This window comes from Branchiostoma floridae, unplaced genomic scaffold, assembly GCF_000003815.2.
Source record: "Branchiostoma floridae strain S238N-H82 unplaced genomic scaffold, Bfl_VNyyK Sc7u5tJ_1585, whole genome shotgun sequence".
Classification (NCBI taxonomy): domain Eukaryota; kingdom Metazoa; phylum Chordata; class Leptocardii; order Amphioxiformes; family Branchiostomatidae; genus Branchiostoma; species Branchiostoma floridae.
Window position 1 is genome coordinate 649,490 of NW_023365779.1, and position 16,978 is coordinate 666,467.

General features: G+C 45.9%; 1 protein-coding gene across 1 annotated transcript in view; it reads right to left on the bottom strand.

Moving 5' to 3' along the window:
- Positions 1-536: 536 nt before the first annotated feature.
- Positions 537-16,978, bottom strand: part of LOC118408449 (MAM and LDL-receptor class A domain-containing protein 1-like) — a 21,001-nt gene continuing 4,559 nt past the window's right edge. The window contains exons 3-14 of the mRNA XM_035809266.1: positions 14,864-14,957; positions 14,631-14,674; positions 8,405-8,685; positions 7,907-7,991; positions 6,394-6,537; positions 5,432-5,578; positions 4,420-4,579; positions 3,773-3,908; positions 3,184-3,268; positions 2,833-2,994; positions 2,323-2,446; positions 537-1,157 (exon numbers count right to left, since the gene is read on the bottom strand). Coding sequence (XP_035665159.1) covers positions 944-1,157; positions 2,323-2,446; positions 2,833-2,994; positions 3,184-3,268; positions 3,773-3,908; positions 4,420-4,579; positions 5,432-5,578; positions 6,394-6,537; positions 7,907-7,991; positions 8,405-8,685; positions 14,631-14,674; positions 14,864-14,957 — 1,676 coding nt within the window. The 3' untranslated portion in view covers positions 537-943. The remainder of the gene's footprint in view (positions 1,158-2,322; positions 2,447-2,832; positions 2,995-3,183; positions 3,269-3,772; positions 3,909-4,419; positions 4,580-5,431; positions 5,579-6,393; positions 6,538-7,906; positions 7,992-8,404; positions 8,686-14,630; positions 14,675-14,863; positions 14,958-16,978) is intronic.

A 16,978-nucleotide genomic window follows, 5' to 3' on the forward strand; every position in this document is an offset into this window, starting at 1 on the left:
CATCAAAAAATTTTACCCAAAAGCCCTCGACCGTGGGCATCGTTTGTGCGCTCTTTTTGACCAATCACAAATATCTTTATGTCCAATGATTTATTTTCAGGACTGACCCCCCCCTCACAGGGGCTGTGAACTCAGAACCACCCCCTGCCCCCCCCCCCCCCCCAAGTCCCGCGTCTTTACCCCCTCCCCTCCTAAGACCCCCTTGTCACGAGAGGATGCGACCGCAGAGTGACTAAAGATTTGTCAACTCTCTCGAAGAATTTCACGTCATATATTAATAGCGCATTTTCTTCACGTTTGTGTCTTTGTTCAATCACGTGATGAAACCTGAATCCAACGTTCACACAAATCAAAATCACTCCGCGATCGCCGCCCTTAATTTCCGTCTTGGTAACTGTCGTTGCCATTTGAAACGGTCGATGCCGTGTCGGAGAACGACACACCTTGAGTGTCGAAGCGCTTTTCGTCAACACCGTGATGTTTCAGGGTGTAGAGGATTGATGCAGCTACTAGTACTTTCCTTTCTTTACCTTTTCACCATTTGGCACGATACTGTTATGCAACTCAAATGCTGCTTTTCATCCTTTTATATACATTCGTCTACCCCAAAAAGTTATGATATGTTGGAATATGCCGATGTGGCATCGACAGTGTGAAATGGCAACGACCATTTGAAATGATAATGTCTGAAATAATGGCAATGACCGTTTCACATGACAACGGCAGTTTAAAGTGGTAACGTTTGAAATATGGCATTGACAGTTTCAAATAGCAACGACCGCATGAAATGGTAATGGTTGAAATGATGACAATGACCGTTTCAAATGGCAACGACCGTTCCAACTGACTATTACCCTTTTAAGTCCAACGCAATTTTACGAGACGGAAACGAGCAAGGGCGCCTAGTGAAAGTGGGGCCTTCAATAACTAACTGTTCTGTCCTTCAGGGCAGCATGTCCATGAGGTCGGCCGGGGACAGCGGCACGAGTGCGTGTCTCCGGGCCCGGCCTCTGCGCCCGCGCTTCCCATTTTTGCAGAAGTTCTTGATGTACCTGACGTCACGGCCCAGGGTCGCCTTGAACGACCTGTAGTTCCTGTCGTCTTCGCAGAGTGTCGTCACTGCAGAGTAGTAGCACTTGTACAGGTCTGCGTGTGCTCTGTGGACGACAGAAGAGAACAACGCGGTGTTCAGAAAGCTTTTTGAATCACTGCAAGAAACTGAATAGGAGACTAACAGATTTCTAAAGACTGTATGTATCCCCTAGCTTCTTTAAGGCCGTGGGGGTTGTTATCCGCTGACTGTGTCTAATACACCTTTCTCACGCGGCGGCCATGATAGATCGAAGACGAGGTCAATGAGGCAAACATACAAAACTTATTTCTAAAATCAGGTCCCATTTAGTTTTCCCCGAAACCATACAAACTTTCATGATATAAGATAGAATAATAAATATCATAATTAGTGTTATGCACCGAAAAATGTAGCAATTTAGAGTAGTGTAGACTGGTCCCATAGTCCCTTAAGAGATGTAAAATAAAAACATGATAATGCAAATACTTGACGGACTTCACTTATTGGTCGCTTCCCTAATTGGCAGGCTATCATTAGTTGAACTGCTAATTATGATGGACAGCCTTTTGTTTGCCCCATTGAACTCGTTTTAGATCTATCATGGCCGCCGCGTGAGAAAGGTGTATAACGGCACATTATTGGGAAGTGGGCCATCCCCCTCCTTCTGTCGCCCTTTACCTCCCCAACCGAAGTCAGGTGCCCAATTTTACTTCTGGGTGGAGCCCGGAAAGTCGTGTTAAGTGCCTTTCCTAAGAGCACAAGATTTGAACCCAGGACAAGTGACACCTCTATAACCCCCCATGGTATTAGGAAGTGGACCTCATACCTCTTCTTCCACTACCTTTTACCTCCCTTAGTAAGAATCCCACTTGGGTAGAGGCAGGAAGGCCGTGTTAAGTGCCTTTCCCAAAAGCACGAGATCGGTAGCAAGAAAGGATTCGAACAAAACACCCGCAGCTTACGCCACACGGCCAAAACGTCACGCGACTCGGCTATCCCTCCCTTCATCATCATCATCATCATCATCATCATCATCACTCATGCTCTTGTGAGGTGGAGCAGACGAAGTTAGTCCTCCAGAACTGCTTGTCTTTTATCGTAGAGAGTAGCCCTTGCCCTTCCAGCCCTGTTTCGGCCGCAATGAGTTTCTTTAAAGTTATGTTTGGGCGGCCGACCCTTCTCTAAGTGTCGGGGGACCGCAACAAGAGGTCTCCCTCCCTTCAGAACGAGTAAAAAAACAGACTACTTACACGCAGTAGGCGCCGACGTCGGCGTCACGCCCCTCCTCCTTCAGCCACCAGATTATCGCCTTGTAGCGGGACCAGCAGTCCTGGAACTCCACTCCGAGCAACATGGTACAGGGGTCCTCCAGTACTGTAATAATCAATCAATCAATCAATCAATCAATCAATCAATTAACCAATCGTCAAGGAACATGCAACCTATCAATTAATAATCAACCAATCAGTTTAAAAGGCAGGGGTGTGTCCACTGGTAGGGGTTTGTGTGTTTTAACTGCCATACTCAAATTCTGATTGCTAAGCTGAGAATGCAGCATGTGCCATTTCTTAAGTATTTGGTATGAGAGATTGTCTCGGCCGGGGACTAAACGTACGGCCGACCGTCTGCATTGCGAACACCCTACACACTTGGCCATCGTACCGTTCAACCAATCAATCGGCCAACTGATTGATCCATTGTAACATCAGTCAAAAATTAGTAATATAGAATTACGTAGAGTTCAGTAAGGTCTGCCTCACCTTTATCAATGGTGTACTTCTCCTCCTGCTCGAACTGTTCCAGCCCCTCGGGGTCCGCCCCCAGGCGCCCCACGTACCGGCACCCGCGCCCCGCCGTGTCCTGCTTCCGGGTCCGGCCGTCCGGGCAGCAGCCGTACCGGGACCGCTTACAGGCGTGCCGGTCTGTACAGGGGATAGACATGGTTACATACTGGTTAAACCCGTCCGTACAGCAGCCGTACCGGGACCGCAGGGGATAGACATGGTTACATACTGGTTAAACCCGTCCGTACAGCACCCGTACCGGGACCGCTTACAGCATTACCTCCTTATTCCCTCTACTCAAGAAAGGATGAAGAAATCAACTCTGACCTTCACATGACCCCTCGTCCACGGTGACGTCATCAATGGAGATGTCTCCCGGGTACTCAGACAGCATGATCGCCTCGAAGACAATCTGAGGAGAAAAAAACGTCTTGGCTTAGAATATTTAAGGTTAACAACGTCTTAGAATATTACATTATCTAAAGGGGAACACCGTCCAAGCATGAGATAATTCCAGGGCGAGCAAGGTCTTGTACATCTCATAGGATCTTCCTCTTCTGCCAGGGAAGACCATTCTTTTTACAATCCAATGTTTAGAGGGGAAAATACGGCAAATAAATAAGAGAACAAAACTGCGAACAGACACTTGTTTCTGGAGTTTGAGACGCTTCCGACCGTTACCAGTCACATGCCTTCTAGAAGTCAGTCTCTAAGGTTACGACTTTAAGAGTATCATGATCACCATATGTAACTTTAGTAGACATACATCTCATTGTGTCTTCTAACAATAGTGTATAGCTTAGAACATGTGTGTAGACTATATAAAATAATGTGACTAATCAGTTTTCTTATACTATGCTTTCCTTTATATCGTATACAATCGATGTGCAATAAACTTGACTGACAAAAATTCTACCTGGAAGTCTTTCTCGGACGAGAAGGTGACAGAAACTCTCTTCCACTGGTCGTCCATGACGTCATTAGCCACGAAGATGGGTTCGTCGTAGTACTTCTTGGAGGTGGCGAACACGTTCAGCAGGTTGGTCCCTTCCCTGTGGCGTCGCCAAAAAAGAACGTTGCTTTTGTATTGAAAAGTTAAACCGTGAATGTCTTGGAAAAAGACGTTTAGTGACATTGATATGTGGCAGGGGCTTTAAGACAAAGACTGTGTACATAGCTGTAGAATTTGAGCTTTGTTGCAACATATAAGAAAGTACTCGCCATGAATTTTTGGTCGGTCTCGTTTGTCAGAAGTCTGATTCTCTACACTGACTCTCCGAGAACCGGAAGCGTGATGACGTCAGGAGTGAATCAAATGTGACAGGAAGACCGAATCTACCACCGTCAGAGCTCAGAGCACAGAAACGAAGCTCAATTCTATCAATTCAAACAAAAATAACGGTTCCAGATGGGAGAACAATGTGCAGCTGTTGGCACATTGGCGCATCAAATCCGTAGCCGAAGAAACTGGGTGGGCGTCACTCCACCGTCAGGGAAAGTCGTGTAAAGTCTATCAATGGATTGTATCAATACAGATGAGTTTTGATTCGAAATTCTGAGCACCTTGGGAAGAAGTCCGGGAACTTCTCTGCCATGTGGTAGTGGAACGTCAGACACTTCTCGGGGTATCCGGACCAGGACCGGATCTCGGGGGTCTGCAGCCGGGCGACCTGCGCGATGTACGGCCGGACTGGCGACTGGACGGTCATGAACCACCCGTTAGCTGGATAAGGGAACAAACGTCTGGTTAATGTAGGCTTATAAAATGTCTGGTTTTGATATTGAAAACTACAAAACGAGATTCTGGTCATCCACAGCCGCGTCATTTCAAGTTAGAAAGAAAACATCTGGGAGAGAGAGAGAGAGACAGAGAGAGAGAGAGAGAGACAGAGACAGAGACAGAGAGAGAGAGACAGAGAGAGACAGAGACAGAGACAGAGAGACAGACAGACAGACAGACAGACAGACAGACAGACAAACAGAGACAGAGAGACAGAGAGACAGAGAGACAGAGAGAGAGACAGAGAGGCGGAGAGAGGCGGAGAGGCAGACAGACAGAGACAGACAGGGGTGGCTACCTTTCTTGATGGTCTGGCCGCTGCTCGGCAGAAAGAGAGAGAGATACAGATACAGGTGGTTACCTTCCTTGGAGAGAGAGAGTTACATTTCTTGGTTGTCTGGTCGCTGCTGGGTAGAATGTTCTGCACGAGTGAGAGAGAGAGAGAGAGAGAGCGAGAGAGAGAGAGAGAGAAGGAGAGAGAGAGAGAAGGAGAGAGAGAGAAGCAGTGAGAGGGAGTGGGGAGGGAGAGAGAGTTACATTTCTTGGTTGTCTAGTCGCTGCTGGGTAGAGTGTTCTGCACGAGAGAGAGAGAGAGAGAGAGAGAGAGAGAGAGAGAGAAGGAGAGAGAGAGCGAGAGAGAGCGAGAGAGAGAGAGAGATTGAGATTGAGGGAGAGAGAGTTACCTTTCTTGGTTGTCTAGTCGCTGCTGGGTAGAGTGTTCTGCACGAGAGAGAGAGAGAGAGAGAGAGAGAGAGAGAGAGAGAGAGAGAGAGAGATTGAGGGAGAGAGAGTTACCTTTCTTGGTGGTCTGGTCGCTGCTGGGCAGTGTGTTCTGCACGTTACGTGACCAGCCCTTCAGCCGGACCCAGTCCAGATTGTCGCGCTGCGCCTGGTACCAAGCACACTCGTCCTGCTCAAACGTGCAGTCCGCAGAGTCTCCAGCTAAAGGACGTGAAACAACATAGTAGATATAAACAACTGCCAGTTGCCAACCAACATTACCCATGGTCATAGACAAGTAGCGATATCAATTGACGATTGCCTATATTCTTTACAGGAAATCTTTGAACATGTGTTTTGCACTGATGATGGTTATGGTTGATAATTCAGCCCGATGTGTTGCGGTGGTATATAACGTCTGGCCAGTGACTATGTTTAATACTTGTTTTAGTAATTAAGATGATAAGTTTGTTTCTTCTTTTTTGGGGGCCATACATTGTACCGTGTACGATCGTTGCACAATAAAGTTCTTCTTCTGTATAACCACCGAATAAACCACCGACTGAGCGAAGGGAATGAAGTTTCACACAGTGTCTCCTCCAAATTAATCATGATTAACTCATGCTCATGACTTTATGGTCGATAGCTCGTGATTGGTCCAACAGCCTGGTTATGTGATAATCATCGTTAATTAGCATAAAAGTGCGAACCAATCAGGTGTGAGGTGCCTCACTCATTCCTGGGAAATGCTCGATCTTGGTGTCCACAGTAATATCAATATGTCCACCGATCGTTATCGGAGCTCGTGATTAGTCCAACAGCCTGGTCATGTGATATCCATCGTTAATTAGCATAAAAATGAACCAATCCGGTGTGAGACGGCCTCACCTTTTCTCGGGAACTGCTCGATCTTGGTGTCCTCAGAAATGAATCCTACGCTCGTAATAGGAGCTCGTGATTGGTCCAACAGCCTGGTTATGTGATATCCATCGTTAATTAGCATAAAAATGAACCGATCCGGTGTGACAGAGCCTCACCTTTTCCGGGGAACTGCTCGATCTTGGTGTCCTCAGACGGCTCCACGATGTCATCCGGCTCGAACCTGCAGCCCTGGTAGTTCGGACCTGCCGCCGCCGTCACGCCGTCCATGCAGCAGCCGTAGTACGAGTCCTTACAGCTCTCTGTAATCATAGAACAAAAGTATGCATGTAGACCAACATGTATGCATGGAGAGCAGCATGTATGCATGGAGGGCAGCTTGTATGCATGGAGGGCAGCTTGTATGCATCCACTGTCGAACAGCTCACACGGGCTACCAGGACGTGGCAATTGTACAAACAAGTATATATTGCCCTTGGAACCTACATTTCTTCCACAAAACTATTCTCCAGTTAAACCACTCAAAACGTATACTGTAGCTTCCAATCTGTTGCTTAATACTTACCTGTATGTAGACTAGGCCTCTTACTCCCAAGTTCCAAACCTATATATCAAGTTTAACTTATATTCTAATGAAGAAGGTTTGTCTTTATGCTGTCCATGCAGCATCCGTAGTACGAGTCCTTACAGCTCTCTGTAATCATGGAAACGAAAGTGTGCATAAAGGGCGGCAAACTGTACAATGTAGGCAACCTTACATCTTAGCAGATGATGACACTCTGAAGTTAGGTCCGTTTGCATCGTTTCCAATCTATCTGAAGGCCAATCTTTGCGTGGCAGTCGCCCCCACAATAAACACGGCTAAATATGACCCTGTTCATATGATGGAATGATAGAATAGCTTTTCTGCGTTACTCATGTGCACAGCTGGAAGACCGTGGTTGGTCAGCTTCCTGAGACCTCCTACTCATAGAGTCATGGATGGAAGGGAACGGTCTGTGTTTATAAAAGTTATTTTGGATCAGATCTGTAACAGCTCTCTGCAATCATAAAACAAATTTATTCATAGAAGGCAGCATGCAGACTTATGTCTTAGCCGCCACTGTCGAACAGCTCACACAAGATCGTCTTACCAAGACTATTCTACTAAAGGAGCTACAAGGTCAAGGACGTGACAACTGTACAAACAAACAACTATTTGCTGCACTTGAAACCTACATTTTCTCCACAAAACGGTTCTCCAGTTAAACCAGTCAGACCATTCTGTACTTTAGCTTCCAATCTGTTGCCTAATTGTTTCCTGTACGTAGACTAGGCCTCTTACTCCCAAGTTCCAAACCTATATATCAAGTTTAACTTATATTCTAATGAAGAAGGTTTGTCTTTATGCTGTCCATGCAGCAGCCGTAGTACGAGTCCTTACAGCTCTCTGTTATCATGGAAACAGACGTTTACATAAAGGACAGCAAACTGTACATACAAGTCATTTTGGATCAGAGTTAAAGTGTGATCCATTGACTAACCCAAAGTTTCGACTGATCAACTCCCGTCTTTGTCAAAAAATCTTCCACTGAGTTAATCAATCCAAGATATGGGTACGTTTGGGTTAGTCAAGTACAATCTGAGTAAAATACATGCATGTATAAAAGAAAATTTTAAAAATGAACGAACTTTCACATGACCCTCCTGAGATGCTGATATCGTCCAGAGCGATGCTGCCCTTATGCCCAGACCTCACCTCAGCTTCAAATATGATCTGTGAGGGTCAAGATATGTCAGAAATGAAATGAAGTTGTTATGACCTAGAATATTCACGGATGAGATTATGACACCATGTCTTTGCCCATTTGCTACTCTCTGTCCGATAAATAAACTCAACTACATTCTGGGAGGCGATAATCCTCACTGTGTACAAGTAGGCAAATATATCCATGATTGTTTATATCGTAGAACCAATAGTGTAAAAGACATGCTAGACCCTTTATGTTGATGTATCCATACCTATAGATATCCATATATATGTGTTTAGTTGTACTGTAAGTAGTTGTTATACATGTAGACCTTACGAAAGTCGTTGTACTTTTGTCGTGTCAATAAAGATTGTATGTTTCTACATTATCGACATTACATAACACCATTGCTGTGCAGTGCCCAGAAATAAAACCTTACCTGAAAGTCATCTTGCGAGTCAATAGTGACCTGCGCGTCCTCCCACACGTCGCCATCTTTGATGCTCCACAGGGGGTCTCCCTTCTGGTCACCGGACATGACGTAGACGTTGAGCCTGTTCATGGTTTCCGAGTACCAGTCGGCGCCCCACGCGTAGTAGATCCGGTAGTAGAACGTCAGGCAGTGCCGCCCCGCGCGGAGCATGCCGGTCTCCAGCCGGGCCGACCGCTCGTCCACGATAGGCAGGATGGGAGATCTGACGGCCATGAAGTAACCCTCACCTGACGGGAGACAAGTTTGTTTGTTTATTTGTTTGTTTGTTTGTAAACACAGGGGCGAAGGGAGATCTGACGGCCATAGAGTAACCCTAACCTGGCTTGGAGACAAGTTTGTTTGTTTATTTGTTTTTGATCTGACGGCCATGAAGTACCCCTCACCTAACAGGAACACAAGGTTGTTTGTTTATTTGTTTGTTTGTTTGTTTGTTTGTAAACACACAAAGAGTGTCCAGACCACTGCATCAGCAGAACACAGCGGACTACTACTAAAGAAAGTAAAACTCATGATAAGAGGAGATCGCACGGCCAGGAAGTACCCCTCACCTGACGGAAGACAAGTTTGTTTGTTTGTTTATTTGTTTGTTTGTAAACACATAAACAAAGTATACAACACAAGGATAACGGGAGATCTCACGGCCATGAAGTACCCTCACCTGACAGGGAGAAAAGTTTGTTTATTTGTTTGTTTGTAAACACATAAACAAAGTAAAACACAGGATAATGTGAAACAGCAAGGGCATGAAGTAACCCTCATCTGACAAGAGACAAAGTTTGTTCGTTTGTTTGTTTGTTTGTTTGTTTATAAACACATCAACAAAGTTAATCACAAGAATTACGGGATAATCAGACGGAGCATCGTTAACCTGAGAGCTCCGTTCTGTACCTTCGGCACTGTTTTTAAGTCTTTTAAAGAAATGTTAACATTTCCACAAAGTGGACGGGACCATACTGGGCAGTGTACGACGCCTTCCCCTCCCGACCTTTTTTGGCCAATCCCTTCCCTTACTAACCCCCTTCCGACTGCACGAGGTGTGTTCCTTCCCTTCCCTTCCAAACTCATTTCAGACTGCACGTGGTCCCTTCCCAGAAGACCCTACTCTAACAGCTGTCTTCCCTCTCCTCAGTAGGAGTGACGTCAGTCTCCCGGGGTCAACGTACTCCGCTGGAGGTCACCAACCTACAGTGACCGGTAGTAACCCCTGGTAGGACCTACAGCTAAAGTGAAACCAAGGATGGTGAAACATCTAATCCTCAAGCTGGTGTTAGGGTGGAGAATCTGACTGACGAGTTTTTCTGACAGAAGCAGCCCCACCCCAGCATGTAGGATAAGACAGCGCAAGAAAGCTTGCGCGGCCCAGAGTTCATTTGGAGGTCAGTTCTAGGCAATTGCGCAGTCGAGGACAGTCGGGGGTTGTCGGGAACAGTCGGGGGTTGTCGGGAACAGTGGGAGGTGATCGAGAACAGTCGGGGATTGTCGGGAACAGTCGGGGGTTATCGGGAACAATCGAGGGTTGTCGGGAACAGTGGGAGGTGATCGAGAACAGTCGGGGATTGTCGGGAACATTCGAGGTTATCGGGAACTGTCGGGGGTTGTCGGGAACATTCGGGGTTATCTGGAACAGTCGGGGGTTGTCGGGAACATTCGAGGTTATCGGGAACTGTCGAGGGGTTGTTTAACTTTTTCTACTTCTTCCTCAGCAACAGAGGGCCTGAACCTACTATGTATATATATAGTGTGTGTGTGTATGTGTGTGTTCACGCCGAATTCCGAAAAGAAAACTACGTATTACGCTAAAATCAACAAAGGCAATTACGCAAAATTTGATTGGCTCTCTCCAAGGATAACGACCCCCCCCCCCCAAGAAGACGCATCTGTCCAGCAACAGTAGGCGATCTTCTAACAAGGGGTCAACGACCCTTTGACCTTGCCGCCCACGTCAAGGTGACCGAGCGGGAGGTCAAGACGTTCCCACGGGAGGCGTGAGACGATTACCGGCCTCCTTCAAGGAGCGGGCAGATGTTCTTAAGTAAAGAGACATTCTCAAGTCTACCAGGTGACATGTGGGCTCACTCTCGTTCCGCCCAGGTGGCGGTAGGAAACATCTGCCGGAGTCCTGGTCCTGACTGAACCTCTGGATAACCTAAACACACGTCTGGCTGTTGTGTTAGGTTGGACAACCTAAACACACGTCTGGCTGTTACAGTTGTGTTAGCCTAGATCCGTTACACTTCGGTTTATTCAGGTCGGTTTTATATGTATGGGTTTGTAATTGATTATTTGGTTTAACAACGTTTGTGCAAGGGTTGACATAACAAATGACTATCACCTTTTCATGCTGTCAACCCGGAGACCAGACTGTAAGGTCTGGTCCACTCACACCGGCAAAGACCCCTACTCTTTTGGATAGATAGGTTTTGTTAGGTATTTTATTAAAACTGAACATGCGGGCAATGAATAAAAGGCTTCCTAATAACACTGAATGTGAGATGTAACTAACTTTTATCTTCATGATTGACTACCTTGCCAAACGACCAGGTCAGAAAGACTAGGAAAGTCTAGCGTAAACCGTAATCGTTTCCACCTGGCCATCCATACAACAGATGTAGTGTGCGTGTCAATAAAGATTAGACATCCAGGTAAAAAGATTCGCCAAAAAGCAGTTACTCAAGCAATTGGATATGATTTTGAAAACGGTCAGACGTTTCAGGTAAACTCCGCTACCTTTCGCCAGTGTCACTGAGGAGACCTCGTTGGAGAGCAGTATCAATTCATGCATATCAATTCATAGTTAGGATATAAAACCTCTTCAGTGTCACTGACGAAAGGTAGTGGATTCTACCTGAAATTAAACGTCTGACTGTTTCCAAAATCATATCCAGTTGCTTGCGTAACTGCTATTTGGCGATGCAGTCTATTCTGGATTGGTTCTGGATTGGTTTTGTATAATTGGTTCTGGATTAGTTCCAGGTGTAAGGCACCCCACCACGAGCCGCTGCCAGTTCCGCACGGCCATGTGATCTCTGATGAATGATTTACTCCCTCATCAAGTTTAAATCGAAAGACTAAGAAACTCTACCGTTCACGAAGAAACGTTTTCACTTGACCCTGCTTTGTACAACGTTCACATATGCAGTGTGTAGGTTCTGGATCGGGTCCAGGTGTGCAGGCACCCCGCCACTAGACGCTGCTAGTCCTACACAGTTTTAGAAATGTGACGTTATTCAAAGACTATAGTTCATGAAAAATCCATTTTACACCTGGCCATGCTGCAACGTTAACAGATAGAGATGCAGTGTGTTCTGGATCGGGCCCCAGGTGTAAGGCACCCCGCCAGGAGCCGCTGCCAGTCTGACACGGTACATCTGATCTCTCAGTAATGATTTACTTTCTCATCACGTTCAAATCGAAAGACTTAGAAAGTCTGTACCGTTCACGAAGAAAAGTTTTCACCTGGCCAAAGCTTTTCTACAACGTTCACACATGTAGTGTGTCGGCTCTGGATCGGGTCCAGGTGTGCAGGCACCCCGCCACGAGTCTCTGGCACGGCCATCTGATCTCTGATTAATGATTTACTCCCTCATCAAGTTCAAATCTGTCTCGGCGCAGGGAACACTGCCCGGGCAGGCACGGACCGACTCCGTGCCAAGCCGATCTGTTTTCCAGCTCCGCACAGTTGGAAATGTTTAGAAAGTCGCCCTCTGGCCACGACGTTAGGAACATAGCCAAACCCGCGGGGTAGGAGCCGAGCGTTGGCCTACTTTCTCAAGGACAGGGTTCCAATAAAGTTTTCCGTCTGGACCTGATTCAAACCGCGGACTGGATCTGGAAATGTTTTACTGACAGCAGGAGACGGATGTTCAGAGAGTTTACCGATACGATTTATTCTACATTTTACTAGGAGGACGAGAAACTGACTGATTGTACAGATGTAACTACTATCTAGTGTGTTACAGTGAGTGGGGTTCAATTGCACAAATAACTGTTACGTCTTCTTCACGACATTTTCATGTAAAAACACGAATGTTTCCCTTATAAGACTTTAACTGTGTTTGTACTCTCATTCACTCGTCGATCGAACAAGTCTCACGGAAATAGCACAGAAGTAGCATTTCTGACCATCTAACATGACAAGTTGATAGTAGCGTAGCTTACTCTTCTATGCTAAGTCCTGGCAAAGCTGCCCCTGCCAGGAACTCATTACAATATTGAAATGACACTGAAATGAGCCAGGGTGCGACTGGAGAGGCTATAATTGGGTGTTAATTGGTCTGGTTTCCCCTCCCACTTCCCCTCCTCTAGTTTACATTTCTATATGCTCTAATTACACACCCTGCCAGGAGCCTATGAGTTCACAAAGAGTTTTAAACACCGAGTTACCAAATCAATGCATACATGTTTCGATTTTCCTGCAAAAAAACTTCATTTATCTGTAGTACACTTTATGTTTGACATCACTTGTCTGAAAAAGCAACACAACAATAACAACAATAACTGAGAACCCAGTCTATTCATGGCTTGGTCTACGTTGCTACATGAAATGCGGGCTCTCTACGGGGCAATCGTCTGCACCGGTTTCACGCGTTAGCTTTGCTCAGTGGGAGTTAATTGCCTGCCGCGAAATATTTAGAGAGTACACTATGGAGCTACGTAGGCCAAGCCACGAATATTATAGACTGGATTGCATGTTAAGCGTAGGTCAGTTCTTGTACAGGCTGTCTCATGTTAACGTTATATAGCCTGGAATCCAGGTTAAGCGTAGGTCACACAGGCAGATGCCTCCAGGTCATGGATTCAGAAACTATTTCCTACGACCTACTAACCAAAATGAGGTTATCAACAGGAGTACGTTCGGTGTTCCAGAGCCGTCTAAACTGACACTGACAAGAACGAGATGTCCCCGCGTAGGCCTACGTCACATTTCCTACCCGGGGCCCGGCCGGGCTGTTTGCGGAAACGAAAAATTAAAGTATATGCCAAGGAATATTAGCCTCCATAGCAGGCTCTCTTGGGCCTTTTTTGTGTGCTCATAATACAGTTTTGCTGGCCATATCTTTTTGTACTGGGTCGCTGATTGCTGGGCCGGTAGTCAGAGGAAGCCAGCAATCAGTGACCCATTGCAAAAAGAAATGGCCAGCAAAAGTGTATTATGAGCCCAAAAAAAGGCCCGAGAGAGCCTGCTATGGAGGCTACAGGAATATACACAAGGCATGCTGTTGAATAATTTTCGGTCCGTTTTGTGTTTTTGTTATCTTCGATATCGTAGTTTTCGTTCCCTTCAAACTACCTAGCCTTTGTAAAAAATGTGATGTTGTGCCTTAGAAGTTGGCCTTGAGACAAGTCTGCGGAAGGCATTCCGAGAAACCGCGTCAGGGACGGCCAATGACCAGAGGTTCGCACATTACTAACGTGTAAGGAAGAGTGATGAATGAGGGGCGCTTACTGGTGCAGCATCCCGGGCTGTTGATCGGTAATGCCCCTTGGCAGGTGTTAAAATTGCTTCAAGACAAGACTGGTGGGGGCACTGGCCGGTACTTGACTCCGTTCTCACGGCCGCGCGAACATGAGTATTGGTTAAGGTCCCCCTTTCCCCCTCCTACCAAATACATTTATATATGCCAAACAGCCGTATTTATTGCAAAGCTGCATCGTACTGCCATTAGCTACTTCAGAAGGCATAATGCTTCACCTCAATACCAAGGAAGATTGTTATATACTACTCTTCTACGACCTTCTACCCTCCCGGCCCTACGGACTACAGCATGGACGTTATAACCTGGAGTCCAGTCTGTGGTCCTGTGGAATGGTCCGATGACTAATCCATAGGGAACACCTAAAGGTTGTCTTCCATGTAAGATCATACTTACCATTATCAAGAGTAGACAATGGTCATGACAGGGAAGTGTTTTGTCGGTATCTGTTTTTGCCCCCGAAGACATGTGCTGGAGGCAACCATGGTCCCCGACCCTCTTGATGAGGATGGGGCTAGGTGAGGTGAGGTGAGGTATTTGCCTCCCTCTCTCTACAACCATACACACGCACACATTATAGATACGTAATAATGTCAAACACTAACCATTTCCAAGGCTATGGTAATGGCTGGGGTAGAGTTTTGTACATCTACCCCCACCCCCCACCCCCCCTACAGGTACATATAAAACATACTCACCATTCCCCAGACTGTGATCATGACTGGGCAGAGTCTTGTAGTATCTGTCGTTCCCCCCTTCCTACTACAGGTACATATAAAACAGACTCACCATTCCCTAGACTGTGATCATGACTGGGCAGAGTCTTGTAGTATCTATCCCCTCCTCCCACTACTACAGGTACGTATAAAACAGAGTCTTAGACTCACCATTGCCCAAGCTATGATCGTGGCTGGGCAGAGTCTTGTAGTATCTGTCGTTCCCCTTGCGCCGCTCCCAGTCCCAGGAGTCATCAGTCGCCTGCTTCAGTGAGCACAGACCCTTCTCAAACGTGCAGTCAGCTTTTCCTGGAAAATAAACAATAAAAGTAAATATGTAAACAAATTATCAAGTAACTAAACCCGACACTTCTCAAACGTGCAGTCAGCTTGACCTGCGGAAATAAGTAAATAAATAATCAAGTAAATAAATAATCAAGTAAATAATCAAGTAAATAAATAACCCTGGCCCTGCTCGAACGTGCAGTAGCTTTAGGTAGTAGATATAATAGCTTTATTGCACAACAATTGTACGGGGTACAAAGTATGGCATCTACATAACTACAGTTCTATAACTTAACGCTTATCTAACTAATACAGAAGTTGTAGTATGGGATAAGTTTCTTACAATCATTGGAGGCTGTTACAATCATTGTAGTAGATAGATGACAGATAAAAAAATTGATAAACTAACCTAAATAAACGCCAGAAGACTCAGTTTTGCATGCGTAAAAGGATATCTAGCACCGCCAATGCATATTGAACTTTGCAAAAGTAAAGTCTAATTGGAGATGGAAATAAACAAACAAAAGTAGTGCGTTACGCCTGAAGGCGGTTTACCGGTGATGCAAAACAAACAGATAAACAAACAAAAACAGCAAAACTATTTACCCCTTTTTCTACTCTTATCAGTATGAACTGAAGATCGTAGTTTATTTCTACTTCTATATATAAAGCGGATTTAATTCACGAGAATCAAATGGGGTAGGGAATCTCCCGAGCAGTCCTCGTAACCCCTGCTTCGCGCACTGAGTCAGTTAGTCCTCACTCATAGTGAGCAATTGAGCTGGTCTCAATCATGATGTTTCTGACCTAGGGCGAAGAGATGCTGTTACAGTTACAATGTAACCCGTAACATTGGACTTGCCTTCGGGTCTTGTTACGTGGTGACCAGTAAGTAAAAAAAATAAAAAATAAAAAGAATCGGTTTTCTCTGGCCCACCGCCCGTGCAGACGTGCTTGCCAAGCCCGGTGGCCAAGACTGGGAACGAGGTTAGACAGGTCAACTCGACTCGTTCCCACAGCTGTGGTCCATTTTGCCTGACCCTGGCCCAGAGCTACCGGCGGTTTCTGAAGCTGAGGTCCTTCATGGTGGCGGGGTGCCAAAGCCTGCCTCAAAATTACACGACAAATCGCATCTCAACCCGCTGCCCCTACGGCTTTACAAAGGGGCTATTAAAGGGTCTGCATCTATTTTTAGTGTTGCATAATTTACTGTTGAAATTAGTTACTGCCTTGAGTGCAGTGTCACACTATCCTTGTCTGTGCAAAAGTAAATATAAACACCAGAACACGAGATATAAAAAAACCCAGAAATTTCGCTACAGTACTCAGAAAGCCACAAGGGGGCCATTGTCGAACTTGCTCTTCGTTTTCCCGACACATACACACGTGCCAAATATCATCAGGATCCATCCAAGGCTTCTGGAGTTATGCTGTTCACAGACACAGAGACAAACACGCCGATTACATAACCTTCTTGGCGAAGGTCCGACGATCAGAAATAACTGCACCTTTAATAGTGCCAAACCACACCCTGCCTATAAAATTGGCTTCAACAGACAACACCACCAAATCACCGTGTCTGCAGCCAAACAGTTACGCAACTTAATACAGGACAAGAGCCAAACTCCCAGGAACAATTATACCACAGTAACTCCCGGCTCGACATGTCGTCTTCAGTTTCCTCTAAGACAAATGTCCCCTGTTCTCCTCCAGACGTTGTCATGTCTTTAAGGTGACACCTGATACCCTTGATATCCAGAGTCAGGAGATCTTTGAACGAGACCCAGTAAATTTCCCTTTCTAGCACCAGCGACCTGTACTCTCAGGTATGTCATGTCTTCAGTGATACACGATACCACCGGTAAAACCCCACACTAGGAGTGCCCTGAACCAGACCCAGTAAATTTTCCGTCCTAGCACCAGCATATCGTGGGAGTTTAAAGATCAACTGTTACTCTTCGGTCTTTCATCTCATGTCTTCAGTGGTACATGTACATGATACGCTAATAATGTAAATGTAGAAATGTTCACGCGTGGATTAATGT